At 51.9% G+C, this 19,534-nt stretch overlaps 1 protein-coding gene across 1 annotated transcript in view; it reads right to left on the minus strand.

Moving 5' to 3' along the window:
* Window positions 1-19,534, minus strand: part of TCF4 (transcription factor 4) — a 130,186-nt gene that overhangs the window by 87,392 nt on the left and 23,260 nt on the right. Inside the window, exons 3-4 of the mRNA XM_017739860.1 lie at window positions 6,558-6,619; window positions 4,524-4,620 (exon numbers count right to left, since the gene is read on the minus strand). Coding sequence (XP_017595349.1) covers window positions 4,524-4,620; window positions 6,558-6,619 — 159 coding nt within the window. The remainder of the gene's footprint in view (window positions 1-4,523; window positions 4,621-6,557; window positions 6,620-19,534) is intronic.

A 19,534-nucleotide genomic window follows, 5' to 3' on the forward strand; every position in this document is an offset into this window, starting at 1 on the left:
GAGGTGATGCACAGTCATTAAGGGGCTGCAGCCACTGCAGCCACAACAACTCCAGCCAGAAAACCCCAAAAGGCAGGAATTCATTTCTAAACCCTCCTTTTGGGAGTGCTTTTAACTTGGTTTGCATTTTTTGTGTTGCCTTTTTTTTAAGTCGTTCTTTCGGATCGTGGAACTATTTTTGTTGGAAGGGACTTTAAAAGTTCATCTTATTCCAACCCCTTCCCACTTCCCAAATGCAATAGATCTACAAATGGAGTCCTTTGCTCTTCAGGAATATTTTCAGGAAGTCACTTCCAGGTTTCTCTCAATACCCAAACAGTTGGGAGCTCAAAATTCCCTCTGCCCCCAGCCTCAGCTCAGCTGGAGAACAGCAACAAAAGCTCCTAGGAAAGCCAAGCTCCAATAATCCCTGGAAAAGGCAGGAGCTTGTTAACTGCTGGATTTTACTGGGAAAGCTGCTTCCCTACGCAGGAGATAGAGACATTGGAGCCTGGAGAGAGCACTGGAGCCTAGAGAGAGCACTGGAGCCTGGAGAGAGCACTGGAGCCTAGAAATCAGAGCATTTCTGGGTCGCTGAGAAGGCAGAGCCGGGCTACAGGCAGGAGTCTGGGATTATGGGCAGGAGTCTGGGATCAACACAGGAGCCTGGGATTATGGGCAGGAGCCTGGGATCATGGCAGGAGCCTGGGATTATGGGCAGGAGTCTGGGATCAACGCAGGAGCCTGGGATTATGGGCAGGAGCCTGGGATCAACGCAGGAGCCTGGGATTATGGGCAGGAGTCTGGGATCAACACAGGAGCCTGGGATTATGGGCAGGAGCCTGGGATCATGGCAGGAGCCTGGGATTATGGGCAGGAGTCTGGGATCAACGCAGGAGTCTGGGATTATGGGCAGGAGTCTGGGATCAACGCAGGAGTCTGGGATTATGGGCAGGAGCCTGGGATCATGGCAGGAGCCTGGGATTATGGACAGGAGCCCAGGATTATGGACAGGAGCCCAGGATTATGGGCAGGAGCCTGGGATTATGGACAGGAGCCTGGGATTATGGGCAGGAGCCCAGGATTAGGGCAGGAGTCTGGGATCATGGCAGGAGTCTGGGATCACGGCAGGAGCCCAGGATTAGGGCAGGAGCCCAGGATTAAGGGCCGGAGGCCGCTCCTTCTGCCTCCAGAGACGCCAACTGCAGGCTGTCACACAAAATAACTCCTTAAAAACGCTTGTTTAAGTACAAATCCCAAGGAATGTAAACTTCCCTGAAAAGTCTGTAGGACAAACTCATATTTCAAGGCTTCGCTCCTGCACATGAATTGCCACAGTCGACAGTTTCTATTTATACATCTGCTGCTGCTTCCCAAAGAAATGGAGATGTCCTTGTCATTTCTTTTCTCCGGGACCGCAGTTGAATGCTGAGCTCGGAATCCTGACTGGCAGCACTTACAAATCCATTAACTCTTGATTGGGAACGGGAATTTTTCCATCTCCGCCTTTGTGGCTCCTACAAAGCGTTTTTAAGCATCTTTCAAGGCTCCAGGAGATCATGTGGGGTTTGGGTTTGGAATACCTCCAAGGATGGAGAGTCCCTGGCAGTGTCCAAGGCCAGGCTGGATGGGGCTTGGAGCAGCCTGGGACAGTGGAAGGTGTCCCTGCCCATGGCAGGGGTGGGCATGAAATGATCCTTAAAATCCCTTCCATCCCAAACCATTCCATGATTGCACGACTCAGAAGGCAGCACAAGGCTGCTCCAAGCCCCATCCCTGACATTCCTGGACAGTTTGGGCCGTTTCCCTCCAGGTTCCCTGTGCCCCTTTCCCAGCTGCAGAGCGGGAAGCGAAGCCACCTGCCATAACAGAGGTGGTGTGAAAAGGAATTAATGTTCCCGCCGTGCCAGACACTGAGGGAGAAAATGCCGAATCTGCCAGGCTGCAATGTAATCCCATTTGAGGAAATGTTGAAATCATTCCTGCAGAAGGTTAAAAAAATACGGAGCGGGCTGAGTCAGATCCACAGCATGGAAAATTTCATCCCAAATGTTTACAGTTTAGCAATTGAAAGCGAGGCCTTTTAATGCTGTGTTGGGTAAACTTCACTAATCTGCAAAAAATTCCAGTTCTCCTCATAACAACGGGAACGGAATCAAAGCTGCCGGGATGAAAAGCATCGGCCGCGGCGATGTTCCGACCGAGACGGGGAAAATCCCATTAAAAATGGGCACAGGCACGGAGCAGCCAAGGAACACTGGGTGGAGTTTGGGGTTGTTCGGAGCACTTGGAAGCACAAACCTAAATATTCCTGCTCGGCAAAGCGAGGGGAGGGATGGAATTCTAAAGAACCGGCAGCTGTCCCACTGTGACCACAACAACCACGGCAGAGTATTCCCAGAGGAGCTCCAAAGGTCACCCCATAAATCAGTGGCACCCAGAACCCACATCTAATGATAGAATCGTGGAATCTGCTGACTTGGAAGGGATCCACGGGGATCATCCAGTCCAGCTCCAGGCCCTGCACAGGGCAATCCCAACAACGCCAGCCTGTGCCTGAGAGCATTGTCCCAATGCTCCCGGAGCTGCTCCTTGCAGGAAAACGCTCCGTGAGAGTTTAAAAGAAATTCCTCCTTGTGGGAAGAGGATTTAGCAGGATAAGGTCACTCCCAAAGAGGACACCTGGGAACGGGAGTGGCAGTGGGAAGCACCAGCACATCTGGAGCTGGGGCATGGATGAGTGGTGGCCTTGGCTGGGCTCAGTGGTCTCTTTTCCAGCCCTAATAATTCCATGATCCCGTACCCATCACTTCCCATCGGGAGCAAGTCCATCTAAGCCAAGAGAACACACCAGTATAAACCAGTTCAAGCAGGATGACTGTCAGGCTCTGGACCAGAAGGAGGAGGGTGGGAAGGAAACGGCAGCGCGGCTCTGCCAGTGCCAAACCCCAACACCCCGATGTACAGGGACCCTTCCCTGGGAGAGCCCGGAGCGGTGCCAGGAAAAGGGAAATGATGAAAAGCAGTTGGAATAAGCGGAGTCGGAGCCGGCAGCCTCGTCTGAGCAAAGGGCCCTGCGCAGCGTCCCTCACTGCAGTGTTTAGATTCCTCCCAAAATCCCAGATTCCGACACGAGCGGCGCACGGCAACGCTCCCACACACCATCCCGGAACCACAGCGTCCTGCCCGGGGCTGCTCACAGCTTCCCATTCCCATCCCCATTCCCAGAAGGCATCACGATCCCCAGCCCAGGCCCTGGGTGCTGCTGGAGCAGGAGGGATATGTGCACCCATCCCACTGGGAAAAGCCCTCCGAGGGCATGGAGCAGGACCCTGAAGAAACAGCAGGGGCTTCCCCAGCTCCTCATCAGGAACTTCGGGAACCTGCATCCTTGTTACCTAGCCCAGGTGCCTCCAGCTGTGCTTTTATGAAACCATTATTTCTTAAACCGAGGGGAAAGGGTGTTTTCCTTAGAGCTGGCAAAAGCAGGAGCGAGGTTTCTCTGGAACGCAGGGGCAGGGAGAAGAGGGAGAGACCCTTCCCAGCTCCCCAGACTCCAGTTAAAGGCTGCACTGGGAAGCAGCCGCGGTTTCCCCTGGGCCCCGTGGCGTGAGTGCAGGAGGGAGTGCTGAAATTTCCAGGCTTTCCTTGGCTTCTCCCGAGCCTTTCACAAAGTGCCGTAACCGTGCTTTGGCTGGGAACCCGCACGGACGGCTACAAGCTCCAACACCATCCAACAACTCCCAACTATTTCCCAATATTTGGGGATGAGGGATGTGTATTAGAGCTGAGGAATGATGTATCGCAGCCACAGCTCCGTGTTTCTCTTGGAGCAGGCTCAAGGCTTTAAAGGGAAGCGTTTGGTTCGCTCATGGATGGAGCACGGGCGGGATCTTGGCCCAGCCTGAGCACGACCAGTATTTTGACATCATTTATTTACTTTAATCAAACTCATTAATCAGCCTTAATTAAAGAACACAGCGATGGCTCCCTCATAAATAATCACGGGGTGTCCAAACCTTTTAGCGCAGAATCCCAGGATCATTCCAGTTGGGAAAGATCTCCAGGATCATCGGTGCAGCTGCTGGCCGATCCCCACCGTGTCACCAGCCCTGAGTTCCTCGGACAGCTCCAGGCACGATCCCTCCCACTCCACACAACATTCCCAGTGTCCCCCACCACCTCTCTCTCTGTTCCCTTTGGGATTTATTTATCAGGATTTCAAAAAGCTTGTCCTGCTTTAAAAACCCCGCTCTGAGTGTGTCCAAGGAAAAAGTCAAACCTCATTTTGCATCACAGACCCAGCAGGGAAACACGGTTACAGATATCAACTATTGATAAAATCAATGGAGGGAAAATAATAAACACCATCACAGCACAGTTTTCATACCTTAAAAAATGGAAAATTAAACCACATCCCTGTTCCCACCCTCATGCCAAGACCCAAGAATGAGGCTGAGTGCTTGAAGCCCCCCTGATTTGATTTCTCGTCCATTGATCCCACTTCCCCCACCCCAGTAAGGGAGGAAATTCCATGTTCTTACTTTGTATTCTGGAATTGACAAAGGGAGGAGAGAGATTGTCGTGTGAGCCGAGGTCTCTGCTCGCCATGTGGTCATAGTGAGTCCCATCTCCATAGTTCTGCCGAGAAATCGGGAAAAAACACAGTTTTACACCTTGGAACAGCATCTCCCCAACCGGGAGTCCACAATTCCCTACTCCATTTGAAGGCTGCTCTAAGGAACATCATTCCCTTGAATTTTTTTCCTGCCGACTGGTGGAATGACACATTCCGGAGCACTTTCTGTGCTGTTTCTAACATCCAGTTCATCAGAAAGAGAGCCCTGACTGGAGGCCTGGGATGGTGTTCCTGAAATTCTGTGTGGGGCAAATCAGCATAAAGCCCTCTCCGAAGAGTCTTCCTGCTTAGAACACGGAAGAAAGGCTCCGGAGGAACCAAGTCTCCCGCTGTGGAAATTCCATTCCAGCAGGAGAAAGCAAGGTCAGGCTGTTTGCGGAATAATTCCGCGACTTAATGCCCAGCCTCGATTCAAATTCCCGAATCCTTCCCAGGCTCGTGCTCCTTTTCTTTCTATCTCCCAACTTCATTCAGGGGTTTGGAGGCAGAAATAATCGGTGTGTGCCAATTCCCAATTTCCTTTTCAAAACATTTTTCCCTCGGAAGCAATACAAGTGTCAAGGGGAAAAAAAAGGGCAGGAAAATCAAACTGACAGATGGAAGCGGGAATGACGTCAGGGATGCAAAGCAGCATGGAAGAAGAAAAGGTGGTGGGATTCCTTCCTCGGAGGCAGGGATGGGGGAAATAAGGGATCCCCTTCGGCTGCCGTGAGGGGAAGGACACAGACTGAGGATGAGGAGGGGATGAAGACGGGGATCCTGCTCTTCCTCGCCATTCCAGGGCCTGGAGCTGCCGGAGTCCTGATCCTTCCAAGTTAATTGGGAAACAATTAGGAAGCAATTGAAACAAATGTAAATAAGGGCACGAGGAAGGAAGGCACTTTTTGCCCGACCTAGGAATATTCCATGTGTTTGTAGGGAATAAACAGGGAATAATCCGTGAGCCACGGGCAGCCTGGAGGAAGGGCAGAGCTGGGATGCTCCGGCTGGGAAGTGGGGCTGCTTCCACGGAGCTGCTTCGGGCTGGCAGTGGCTCGCGAGGATCCAGCTGCGCTGCTGGAAATAGCTGCTCTTCCCACCAAGGCATCCCAATCCCAAGGTGTCGAAAAAATGTGGATAACTGTCCACAGGCACAATTGAACTGACTGGGCCCAGCTGTCTCACAAATCCCAGCAACCATCGAGCCGGAGAGCGGCTCGGAAGCTGCATTCCCACAGGGAATTCCGCTCCTGCACGAGGAGCACGGGAGATGCCGTGCCCCATTCCCAGCCTGGAGCAGAGGTGGGCTGGGCTGGAGCTTGGATAGCCCAACACTCAGGGGGATGTGCCAAAATGCCCCAAATTCCAGCCACGGCCGAGGAGCAGGGTTTGAACCCCACAGCGCAGTGGCCGAGGCGGGAAGGGCAGGGATGCGGCTGCTCCGGTGACAGCCTTGGTATCCCCTCTCCAGCTTGGTCATGGAATGCAAGCCCCAGCACGGGGATGGGCGCTGGCCCTCTCTCCTCAGACTTGGGAATACCTCCCCTCCCGAAAAACCCCTACAAATCCAGCTGCAGAGAGTGAAAGACTGGGGAGCAGCCTCTGCTCCCCTTTGGGGTGGGGAGCTGATAGATCCCAGCAATAACGGTTAATTAATATTCATAGAAATCATGGAATCATGGAATGCTTTGGGTTGGAAGGGACCTTATGGATCAGCTCATTCCAACGCCATTCTGCGGGCAGGGCCACGGCCCCCTCGCCCAGCTTCCCACGGAGCCAAACGCACTGCCAGGCTCAGGTTTGAATATTAAAATATTAAAACATGAAAAGAAGCCACTTTAATGAGAATCCAACTTCCCAGGCCGGCTTTTCCGCATGCTCCGCGGCCGGCTCAGCCGAGGATCGCACGTTTCCATCTGCAGGAAGCGTGGCTGGGGGATAAAGATTAGATTCTACTTACCCGGGATGGACTCGGATGTCCTGCATTCCCCCAGGACCCTGAGCTAGTTCTGTCTTCTACATCTGGGGACAAAAAAGTTCTTTAGGCTTGGTGGAAATCATTCCCGCCTTTTGTGAGGGCACTGGGAAATTAACGCTTCAAATTAATCTCCCGGTGCCTTTAATTAAGAGCCAGGCACGAGGAGCCGAGGCCAGGAAGTGGCTCCTGACCCCCGGCTTAAATGAACTCATTGAAATTCACGGCGGGAAGGAGCCGGACCCTCAGGAATGCTGAGGTCTGAGCAGCGAAATTCCTTCCTGGCTCCAAAGTGACTTCAGTGAAACAGCTCCCATCCTTCCCAAGTCTCCAGCAGAAAACAGGGATCGACAAACACTTCAGACAGCACGAAGGCGGAAGGGAAAGTACAGGATGTGTGTTTTACCCGCCAGCATCACCCAAGGAATGCAGGAGGGCTGGGCCACATCCCTGCCTACAACAGGGAATTGGGAATTGCCATTCCCAATGCTCCGTCTCTGCTTCCCACTGAACGCTGTGGGATGGAAGGGATTTTAAGGACCAAGCACTTCCATCCCCTGCCACAGGGATGCCTTCCGCTATCCCAGGTTGCTCCAAGCCCTGCCCCACCTGGCCTGGAACGCTTCCCTGGGCAAACACTGATGGACTGGGCCACACTGCTTAAACCCACGCTTTGGCCATGGTAAACCCACCCAGGTGTGAGGATCAGTGGGAATTCCAGCTGGAGGAACCGAGCAGGTCATGAGCACTTAAAATCTGGGTGCTGCCACTGAATCCGGGCGATTTCCAAGATTCCAAACCCGACACATTTGCGGAGTTTAATTCTTTCCCCCAATTAGGAATTCTATTCTCTCCATAACAGATGAACACGTTAATAGCACGAGACACTCGGAGGTAAATATTTAATTAAGCTCCAGGAAAAAAAAAAGGGAAAGAAACTGTGGATCATTTACCTGACAGATCCGATCAACCATTCCATTAGGTTAATTAGGCAGATTTTTAAAAATCAGTTGTGTTATGTAACAGGCAATTAACTCTGGGGAGCCCCGATCCGTCTCCTGCTCCAAATCACGGGATATTACCCCATTGATTCCGATGGGCAGCGTCCCAGGCCGGAGCAGGGCTCCCAAAATCCGGCAGGGAGCAGGAGGGCTCAGCCCTCGGGAACACGGCCCTAGTGTCCGTTCTCAGTGACACTCCAAGGAAAGAAATCACAGACTCATGGAGTGGGTGGGGCTGGACGGGATTTCAGGGATTATCCAAGCACACTGCCAGCATGGGCAGGGACACCTTCCACCAGAGCCGGGTGCTCCAAGCGGGAACACAGCCAGGAATGGGGCAGCCACAGCTTCTCTGGGAAGCTGTGCCAGCGGCACCACCCTCAGAGGGAGGGATTCCCTCCCAGTAGCCCACGGATCCCTGCCCTCCTGCAGAAAGGGACGAGCCGCGACTTGTGCTGGAGTTGCATCCCAGCCGCCTCCCAATTTTCCTGGTATTCCACCCGAAAAGTGCCAACTGCTCCCGACCCTCTGCGAAGCATCAATGAGGAGCCTTAATGAAGTAAGCCTGACGGATAAATCCATTTCTTTCTCCCTAATCAAATCCAAGCAGGTTGACATAACCCAGGAACTTAATCCAGTTATTCCCTGGTAATTGGAAAAAGGCCCTTTAGTTCTCATTAAAACAATCTTTGGGGATCGGCAGAGAAGGCGGCTCCAGTTTTAATGCTTCCCGAGAAAAGCCCCAAGATCCAGCCCCCTTCAGGAACCCGGATTATCTAATTCCTCCATCGGAGCCCAACATGGAGTTGTTGTTTCCGACCACTCCGACTTTAGCTGAGCTCCAGAGGGAAAGAAGGTGGAAACACAGATCCAGAACAAAGCAAGCTCCAGCTGGAGGAAAAAGCGGGAGTTTTGCAACCTCCTAAATTTTCCGCTGGGATACTGAGAACTTCACAAGGTCATGGAATCGCTGTCAAGGTCGGGAGAGACCTTCCAGGGCCCCTGGTTTGGTGGAAGGTTCCCTACCCATGGAAATGGATGTGATCCGGAAGGTTTGGAAGCTCCTAAGCCTCATTCCAGGAATTTCTTACGGCCTCTCCAGGGCTGGATTACTTTAAGGCAGTGAAACCCCAATGACACCAAAGTCAAGGCAAAAATTCCCTGGTGCCTTACTCTCGGACCTGGATTTATCCCAACAAACTCCAACGCTTCCGCCACCGGCTCCTGGAAATTTAAGCACTGGGATATTCCCATCAGCAATTGTCATGGGCAGGTTTGGGAATTCTCCTCAGGAAATATGTGATAAATCAAGTGGGATTTACAGGATCAGCCAATCATTAGGAGGGACCTAAGGATCATCCCATTCCATACTTTCCATTCCGCCAGGCCACTCCAAGCCCCACCCAACCTGGAACGGGGCAGCCACAGCTTCTGTGGGCAACCTGGAACAAGGTGAGCCTAAGAAAGGCCATGGGATTTGCAGGAATTGTGTCCAAACCAGGGAGGGTGGGGAGACATCCGGGACTGCCGATTATTATCATATTCCAACATGATAAACAGCCACTTTGGGATTGCTGCTTCCCAAAACACCTTACACCAGGCCTGCTAATCCCAATTAACTTCAACACGCCTGGTTGGTGGATTGAGACCTTTCCTGCTGTTTTGCTCTTCAAAAGAGCTTGGATTTATCCGAGTATTAGGCTGAAAAACTACATGAAAAAACCGAGCTCAACAAAATACAGAAGAAGGATTAAAGAGGAAGATCAAGGGAAGAAGAAACCTGGATATTTGATAAGCTAAAGGACTGGAAAATTTAAAATGCACATCCATTGATCCCATCTTTTTTTGAAGGTTTTGCTCTAAATATCATCAGGACATGAGAAGAAAAGCCCAAAACAACAGGCAGGGAGGTGATGTGGAAGAAGGACGGCATGAAGGCCTCCAATACTTGGAAAATTCATTTCTGGAATCAAACAGGCATTTCATTTTCTGCCTGAATTTCCAAAGCTTCCACAAATATCCATGGAGAGTTGGAGACACCACTCTGCAACACCAGCAGCGTAAACAAACCTGAACTGTTCCCAATGTCATATTCCCAACAAAGAATTCCATTGTGCTGCTGGGGGGTGAGCTCATAATTCCCCACATTGTCCCGGGAGCCAAACACGGCTATTTTCCAGGACATAGACTTTGTGTGCACGGACGCAGCTCTCCCAGCTCTGCTCCATGCCCTCATCCCAGCCTTTAATCCGCTAAAAACTCCCCAAGGCCAGAGCGCGCCTCCTGGCTCTCTGCATGAGGCTGGGGCTGCTCCTGGAAGTGTCCGAGGCCACGCTGGATGGGCTTGGAGCAACCTGGAATAGTGGGAGCTGTGCCTGCTCCCTAGAAACCCTTCCAGCCCGAAGCATCCAGTGATTGCTGGTGTGGAACACTGGGATGCCCTGGGAGGGCTCCTGACCCCAGGAGTCAAAGGGGACTTTCTTATTTTAGCCTTGTTTTGTTCCCTCACTGGGAGAAATCTGCACCAAGCTTCAGCATAAATAAATTCCCAAATTTCTGTCATTTGGGGAGCCTATGAAAACAGGAGCTTTCCAAGGAACATCAGAAGGCAGCTGGAATGTTCTGGGAGATGCTACAAAACACTGGGGTGATGCTACAAACAAAACACTCCTGGGATGTGGAAGAGAAAATCATTTTACCACAGAATTCCAACTTGGAATAATGCCATATTCCTCTCTCCTGTTTGTTCCCTCGCTCTCCACAACTCCCTGAGAGGACAGCGGAACCAGCTGGGGACTGGGCTCTGCCCCCAGCAAACAGGGACAGGTTGAGAGGGAAGGGCTTTGAGCTGTGCCAGGGGAGAGTCAGGCTGGATATGAGGGAACATTTCCTCATGGAAAGGGCTATCCTACCCCGGCAGGGGTGGAGCCCCCATTCCTGGAGGGATTTAAATCCATGTGGATGTGGCACTTGGGGACACGGGGCAGTGCTGGTGCCCCTCCATGGTCTCAGAGGGCTTTTCCAACAGCAACAAAAGAATCCCTATTCTTCTCCCCCAAAGTTTCCCTAAAGCTCTTCAGGCTTCCCTGAATCTCTGAGGGAATGAATCCCACCCTTTGGAGCTGCTCCTGCAAAGCCGCAGAGATTTATGGATACCCATGGAAAAGCAACTTACACCCTCAGAGTTGGATCAGGCATGGAGAGGAGGAAGAGGGAAGGAAGAGGGAAGGAGAAGGGGAATGGCCACCTCTAAACCCAGTGCTGTACTAAGTGAGAATTCCCTGCTGCCCCCAGCCTTCTCCAGAAAAGGAACCGAAGACTGGAATGGGAACACGCAGCCCTGGGAGCGGGTGCGGGTGACATCTGACTGGGATGAGGAACGCTCCAAGTGTCTCCCAGCTAATTGTGCTTTGTAATAGAAAAGCTGAAACGAGGATAAAAAAAGCCTGACATGCCCATGAATGCCAAATGAATTCATCCCGCTCCGCGCGAGCACGGGGAACACGGATTAATTCATCACCGTGGGATACACAAAGCGCTCCCACCCGTCAGAGCCGGGAGAAAAGGATTCCTTTCCTCGGGATACACACGGAGCTGGCCGCAGGTAGGGCTGGCCAGAGCTGCGCTCCCTGGGGAGGAGCTGTCCCGGGCACCCAGCCACCAACAGGGACACGGTGCCTCTGCCACCCACTCCTTCCCTAAGGAATCACCAAGGGAACCTCCTAGCCTCAGGAGTTCATTGGGATTTCACTCCTTTCCTCGAGGGCTTCTGCTCTTCTTACAGGCTAACAGCGAATACCAAACAGAACCATCAACCCCAGAATGGTTTGGGTTGGCAGGGATCTTCGGGATCATCCCACTCCACCCCTTGCCATGGCACACCTCCCACCAGAGCAGGTTATCCGAGCGCTGGCCAGCCTGGCCTTGGACACCTCCAGGGATGCAAGGACATCCACAGCCTGGTCCAAGGTTAGATCCAAATGTAGCCACAAAACCTCTTCCGGCTTCAACACCTGCGCAGCTGCTCCCTGCCCTTCCCTGGGTCCAGCTTCCCCAGATCCAGACTCTGGGGCCTTTTCCCTGGACTCTTAACTCCACAACTCCACTGCACTCACTCATAATGGAAGCCTGAGAAACTCCCTGGCACTTGAGGAAAACTTCCCCTCTCCGGAGAACAGCTGAGCCACGACTGCAGCCCTTGAAGCCTCTGCCAGGGATGGTTTCCGTAATGCCGGCACTTGATTTTGTGTGGAAAACTCACGGAGCGAGGGGCCCTTCAAGGCTTCTTCATCTCCTACCTCTGAGCTCTGCCCTTTGCCCCTGCAGCATCTGCTCCCTTTCAACCTGCCCATATGCTCCGGAGAAACTTCCAGAGCTCCAGCCTGTTCCTGAGAAGGCAGCAATTCCTTGCTGAGGGAACTCATTAAAACTGAACATCCTAAGGAACCACCTGGAAGGGGAAGATGGAAATGCTTCTGTGTCTCACCCTCCTGGCTGGACACGAGGCCCATGCCTACACTAAGGACAAGTTTGGGCACCTTACTGGAAACCCACTGGCTTTAGATCATCCCTCAAATCATCATCCTAAATCAGAGAACGCCGCTGGAATTCCAGCTGGGAAAAGGCCCTGGCTTTCTCCAAGATGTTTGGAGCACATTCTGTACTTTTTCAACCAATGGGTCATTAAGAACTAAATTATCCTTAGGAGTGTCTTCTGAAAGGAATAAATGACATCCCTGCACCAAGGAAGGATAAACTCAGCCACATCTCCCAGAATGTGCTGTAGGACCCCGCTGGAATATTTGTCCCTGTCACTCACCCCGACAGTGCAAACCAAGCCCGAGCTCAAGGGGTGGAAACTTTCCACCCACCCGTCTGGAGACAGTTCCTCTTCAGCCGCCCTCTGCCCCCGAGGGGTGCATTCTGAATCAGAGGGGCTTTCCTGCAGAGCCCGGGGGGAACTCCCAACCTTCCTCCCCTCTGCTGAGCAAACCCAGCCCTGGCCCCACCCCAAAGCTCTGAGGGCAGCTCCGAAGAGCTTCCCAAAGTGTGGATCCAGAGGATCGAAGGATTTCTGTGGAAGCTGCTGAGCTCCCTGTGACGGCCACGGAGGCAGAACGCGGGCGACCGGGGCCCAGCACATCCTGTTTACAGCCTGGGCTGCTTCCGAAGGCATCCAAGCATGGCAATTGTTGTCCTTCGGAATATGGTAATTGGGATATTTTTACCGAGCTCCAGAACATATTTACAGCCCACAGCAGACTTTCAACAACAATGCAACTTGGAGAGCTGTAAATATGGGACACTCATCCCCAAACACCCAGCTATCCTTCAACACGTCTTGGCATTTGGGACAGCAGCTCCATTCAAAACATATGGCAGGGAAAGCTTTCCCATTCCAAGGAACGAGGGGCTCTGCCCCCTCCTGCTTTCGCTTTCGGGGCACTTCAGGGACTCTGGCCTGGATCTCCACTCCCTCCCTGTCCAGCTGGAAAAGGAGAGGGCAGATTTCCACCATGAAAAGCATCAGGATGGCCAGGAACATGCAGAGGCAGCACTGGGGGTGGACAAGGCCACCACACCAATTCCAACCTGGGCAAGAGCTTAAATCCATTACTCAGTTTCCCTCAATAAAATCCTGAACAGTTTGGATTGGAAAGGATCTTAAGGATTCTCTCATCCCAGCCCCTGCCACGGGCAGGGACACCTTCCACTGTCCCCTGACGGGGCACCCTGTGCCAGGGCCTGCCCACCCTTCCAGGGAACAATTCCTTCCCAATCTCCCATCCAGCCCTGCCCTCTGGCACTGGGAAGCCATTCCCTGTGTCCTGTCCCTCCAGGCATCCCTGTGGAAAGGGCAGGTCCCTCTCCCACCAAGGCGTTGGCAGCATTTGAGGGGATTTCCACAAGTCCACGTACGGAGCTGGAGCCGTGGAGAGGCCCAATTTATTTTAATTATCAGTGTTTAGAAGCGAGTAAACAAAGAGAGATGGGTTTAATGAAAAGGGACGAACAGCATGGGAGCAGCTGGAAGGGGTTTTTTCTATCCCCAGTGCTATTTTATTCCAGTCTTTAGTCACTTCTATCCCCAAATAAAGCAGTTTTAATCTAGGCCAGAAATCTAAGACCAGTTTTTATTCACATGTGCAACTAAAGCTGCGGACTCTCCATCCCTGGAAGTGTTGGAGAGGGCGTGGAGCAAGCTGGGCTAGTGGAAGTGTCCCTGGAGGGGTGCAATGGGATGATCCTTAGGGTCCTTCTCACCCAAATCATTCCAGGACCCTACAGTGCAACGCAGGAATCTCAGTGTTAATGCTGAAGTACTACAAATCTCTGGCCCTCCACTTAATTTATTCAGGGCTTGCCTCTAAAAATCAAACCCCACAATAAATTGTGGTTTCTTTGTGCTTCCTGAAAGGCTTTTTTTATCACGCCCCGTTTGTTCCTCGGAGGAGCAACTCCAACCCGCGGCAAAGGGCAGGATGGGTTGGCAATGACCTGAAGGGAGCAAATCTGACCAGAGCAAAAGAAACCCAGGGAACACTTGGCAGATTAAAACCCCTTAGAAGCAGCCTCCTCTTCGGCTGAACCCCAGCTCAGCCCAGGAAAACAGCTGGGAACAGGAAGCCTCCCCACCCTCCCAGCCAGGCATTCCTTCCCAATATCCCATCCAGCCCTGCCCTCTGGCACTGGGAAGCCATTCCCTGTGTCCTGTCCCTCAATGCCTTGTCCTAAGTCCCTCTGCAGCTCTCCTGGAGCCCCTTCAGGCACTACCTGCGACCCTAAACATGATTAAATAACCAAAGATCCTCTAAATTTATATCCAGCCCCTAAAAACTGTGCACACAAAGCTTCCAATAAATCCACCAGACACCAAAATCCAGCTCTGCACACGCTGCATAAGGAGGCTCCTTTATGAGCCCGGAGTTTCCCGTGCTCTCCCGGAAGAACCAGCAATTAGGAAGGTGAGGAAAGGTAATGGCTTTCAAACACCCTGCTAATCCCAATATTAGTGCCTTGCAAAGGGAGAACTGCCAGGGATTTGGAGGAATGCCCAGCGATCTGTCTTACCTTCAGTCATAAAACTGTGCTATAAACATGAGCGAGAGACTTTGGATACCCTTTAACCTCCCCTTTTCTTTTTCCCAGGCTATTCTTTAGCACCAGTGCTAATCCAGTGGCTTTAAAACCTGCTGGAGAGATCCATCACCGTGCCAACGGGAAGCCTTCTATTTAGGATATGGATCTTTAAAGTCGACTTTATTTCACTGCCATGAAGGAGTGTTTAATCCTGGAATCCCTTCAGCTACCAGAAAAAAAAGCACGGCAAGGAAACGCAAACCAGCGTTGGGAATGGGAAGAGCTGACTCACTGTTCCCAGACTGAGGGATCCCTGGCTGCGGGATGTACCTGAGGTGACCTCAATCTCAGTTTCTGTAAGGCAGGGACCCCCCTGGCGTGTGCAGGGGGTGGCTGTTCCCTTCCCCTCCCACTTTCCTGGGAAGGAGACGACCCTGTTACCCCAGGTGCTGGAGATATCCCACGGCAAGGTGTTTGAACTCCAGATCCCTGAAGTGTCCAAGGCCAGGCTGGACAGGACTTGGAGCAACCTGGGATAGCGGGAGCTGCCCCTGCCCATGGCTCTTAAAGCTGAGCTTTAAGATCGCCCCATCCCAAACCATTCCATGATCCCATCCAAACTGCATAAAGCAGAATTCCCTGACTTTGCCATGTTTTCCTCCTGGTGCTGCAGATGGAATCCGAGCAGTGTTTACAAACCCGACTGGAACAATCCCAAACCCAACCCGAATAAAACCGAAGTCAAGCCCTGCTGTGCCAGGCCGAGGCCCCAGGATGGGCTTGTTGTGTCCCTTGGGACCAGGGCTCCGAGCACAATAACAGCAGGACATGCCTCATTTCCGAGGCTTTGGGAACTTCCTTCCTCTCCGCTGCGCGCTGCCCGGCACTCGGAATATCCTGTTGTGCGTGCGAGCACGGATCAATCCTGACAAAACCCCGGCCAGGCCTTTGTGCACACTGGGATCAACTGGAAAGGACAACGCAGCAACAGAGCTCCGAGGTGGGCTTGGGATTTCATCGCATCCTGGAATGGTTTGGAGTGGAAGGACCTTCAACTCATCCCACTCCACCCTGCCATGGGCAGGGACACCTCTCACTGTCCCAGGCTGCTCCAAGCCCCATCCAGCCTGGCCTCTGGAATTTCATGCCGTAATAACTTGGATCCATCCACGCTCAATCCGTAAGAGCACCTTTGGGGTGCTCAGACACGAGCTGGTTCCTGCCCTCAGCAGCTTCAGAAGCTCGGGACGTGCAGCACCAGAGGAATTCCTCTGGGATGGGAAAACAAACTCCAAGTCCCCGAAGGCGATGCGAGGTTTTCCAGCTCCAGCTGAATCCAAGCTGGGAATAGGAGCTTGGAAGGAAGTTCCCACACAGCAGAACTGGGAGCCAAACAAAAGCCATTGTGTAGAGAGGAGCATTAACAAGAATTAATATGTTTTAGATTAATTGTTAAAACATACCGGGACAAAACTTGAAGGATTTGGATAAAAAAACCCCAAATTTACTGGAAAACTAAATTGATAGGATCAGCTGACCCCTCAATTTCGGGGAATTATGACCTGCCCACTCCAAGCCCCATCCCAAATGTAAGGAATAATCTTTGTGAAGCCGCTCTTAATTAATTCCTGTGTAAATAAAATCAGAATCAGCCCCAATTCTCCCAAGAGAAGGGAATCAAAACAATGTGGAGCTGCTTGCTCAATCGCTCCCCAAACTCCGTATTTCAGCATTTCCTCGTGGAATTAGGCATCCTCAGAAATGTCAACGTCTTCATGCTAAATGGCTTGTCTACAACCACATCATAAATCCCTGGCTGCGCTGGATCCGACCTGAGGCATTCCAGGCTCCCATTCCCAGTGTCAACAGAGCATTTAAGCCCCTAAATCATGCAGGCATCTCCACCTCTCCGTTTGGAACACAGGGATCACGCTGGAGCTGGCTGAAATTCGGGATACGAGAGCCCAGCCAGCTCCCATCCCCAGCTCCATCACTGGCTGTGGGGCCAAGTGCTCTGCCCCAAACCGGGCAGGGCCTCTTCACACACCCTTTCCTAAATTCTAGCAATGCACAGTTTCTGCGGGTCTTCCCTACTTCATATTCTGTAAAAAACAGGAATTGGGTGAAGTAAATCAACGACTCGGCCCAAATTTAAGCCCAGCCCAATCCAGGGTGACAGTTTTGCTGCAGAAGCAGCAAAGGCAGCTCCGAGTTCACTGTGTATTTATTTTTTATGGGAAATCTGGATAATGGAAACCACACACAACCTCCTGGATTTTTCCTATAAATATCTCAGCAGTCCCAAACCTCGGAGCACAATGCAAATCCACTCGGCTTTGACTCCTTTCAGGAAATTCTCAATGACTTCCTGTCACAAAGTCCAATAATCACTGTCTCTTCCCCAACCATTCCTAACTGCTCTGCTTCCAAAGTGGGTCCCAACTTTCTCTCCAGGTTTAAGTAAAAAGTCTCCTCTTTGCATCCCCGACTCTTCCTCGGGAGCCAGGATTGCATTTGCCATGTTCCTGGGGGATTTCCTGTTCTCTCACCTTACCATCAGGAACACAAACTGCAGGCTAGGCTCATGGAAGGAGATTTAGCCAGGTACCCTGTCGTCATTCCTCATGGAAGTAAATCCAGAGCTGTGGGTGTGAAAACCCCTGGCAGCCTCAGGACTTACTCCTGAGAGCAAAGCACCTTCCTTCCCAGAAACCCGAGCTGGCCAGGAGCGTGGGATACACAGGAATACCTGGAGTCGTGGAATGGTCTGGGCTGGAAGGGGCCTGACAGTCCATGCCAGTCTATCCCTGTGCCATGGGCAGGGACACCTTCCCCTACCCCACATCCCTCCAAGCCCATCCAGCCTGGCCTGGAACACTTCCAGGGATGGGGTATCCACAGCTTCTCTGGGCAATCTTCTCTACATCCTCACTGCCATTCCCAGAAGTCCTTCCCAGACTTCCCTCCCTGCATGTCCATGCTAACAACAGCTCCAATTCCCAGAAATTCCACCCCACAACAAAAAATAAACCCAACCACAACACTCCTGGGCACCCTTGAAAACAAGTCCAGGGAAATCCACAGTGTTTGGACCACAGGAGAATTAAGGGCTCCAGCAGTGGACTGGGGATTTGACCACAGTTGTGTTCCTGGGACAGGGATTTACTCCAAGGATCCCACTCAGGGTTTACTACATGTGGATGGAAATAACAGATTCATTCCCACTTCCAGGGAGATAAAATTATATCAAATCCGGAGTACGGCGGTGCCGGGATCCACCACAGCTTCCAGGGAGCTCCAATTCCCTGTTAATTACCCCTGGAAAATAATTGGGTGCCAAATCTGGGCACACTCCTCACTTTGGCAGCTCATGACAGATTTGTCTATAAAGTGCTGGGAAAATAAAGACAACTTTTGAGCAAATTGATCAGAGTGCAAATATTGATCCTTTTGGCCCTCTTGGCATTCCATAGATTTCCTTGGAGTTCATTAATTAGGGAGCGTCTCCCTTGTAGAAAGGAAAACTCTTCCCAGCCTCCGTCTGATCCGGCATTAAGCCCCTATCTGTGATAATAACTCCTCTAATCCGGAATTACCGGAGTTCCTCTGGAGTGACAGGAACTACATCACAGGGCTCTCCTTGCTAGGGAGAGGATGCCACTCACAGGAGCGGGACTTGGGCATAGGAATGACTGAAAAACCGGGCTGGGAAGGAAAGGTTGAGCTCAGTTCTAAGCTCAGTCCAGGTCAGGCTTACTTGTTGTCCGGAGAGGCCATGGCTGCCCCATCCCTGGCAGTGCCCAAGGTCAGGCTGGACGGGGCTTGGAGCAACCTGGGATAGGGGAAGGTGTCCTTGTCCATGGAATCCCTTCCAACCCAAACTATGCCACGACTCCACAAAGCCAGGGAATCCAGCTACAAATCCAGCAAATAACCTGGGATGTCGGAAATAACCCCACTTGCTACCTCCAGCTCCTTTTCCTGTGACCTTTGTCCAGGAGGATTTGATAGCAAACTCCTAATAAAGGAGTTGGCAAACACGTCGGGAGGCAGCCGCAGCTTTCCTGCTCTCAGTGGGAAGTTTATAGCCTGGATTCTGTTCCAATGGCTGTGCATACCATTAGCATATTTAAATAGGCTGCTTCCCAAATTAAAGTGGAAGGAGCTATAAAATGCTGTTGGCTGTGCTCAGTGTCTCCTTCTGAATCAAAATTGAGCCTTCCCGAAGATGTTTTTCTTCCCTGAATTTCGACAAAGAGGGAAGACTTTGCAGGGAAAATAAGCAAGGCAAAAAGGCAGTTGAAGTACTCAGTGTTTACTACTGAGATACTCCTGACTGCATTTACCAGGAGCACTGGGAGAAGAGGAATTTGAATTCTGGTCAGAATTTACATATAGCAGACAAAAACTATGGAGCGGGCCAGTTTTCACTAGTAATTTTCCCTGCTGCTGCATTCCCTGCATTCCCTCAATTTCCTTGGCTGTTTCTCTGGTATGGATCCCCCAGCTCTCCCAGAGCAGAGGGGCTCCAGCCCTCGGAGCACCTCCACGCTCACACTGGACGGGGCTTGGAGCAACCTGGCCTAGTGGAAGGTGTCCCTGCCCATGGAATAAGATGATTCTTAAAATCCCTTCTGACCCAAACCGTTCCGTGATTCTCTAAGAGTGCTGGAAAACCTGGTACCTTGTTCTGCCTCAAATACAAGGTGCTTGTGTTTATTCCACCCTTGGCTATCCCTCACTTCCAGCCTTGGCTACCCACTCTCCAGCTTGGAGACCACAGCTTGGAGCTCCATCCCCACAGGGAGCCCATCCCAGCGCTCCCAGCACTCCCAGTCAGCACATGATGCAAACCAGGAGGGAGCTGCTCCTCTCTTCCTG

The sequence above is a fragment of the Corvus brachyrhynchos genome, unplaced genomic scaffold (genome assembly GCF_000691975.1).
Source record: "Corvus brachyrhynchos isolate BGI_N302 unplaced genomic scaffold, ASM69197v1 scaffold297, whole genome shotgun sequence".
NCBI classification, from domain to species: Eukaryota; Metazoa; Chordata; class Aves; order Passeriformes; family Corvidae; genus Corvus; species Corvus brachyrhynchos.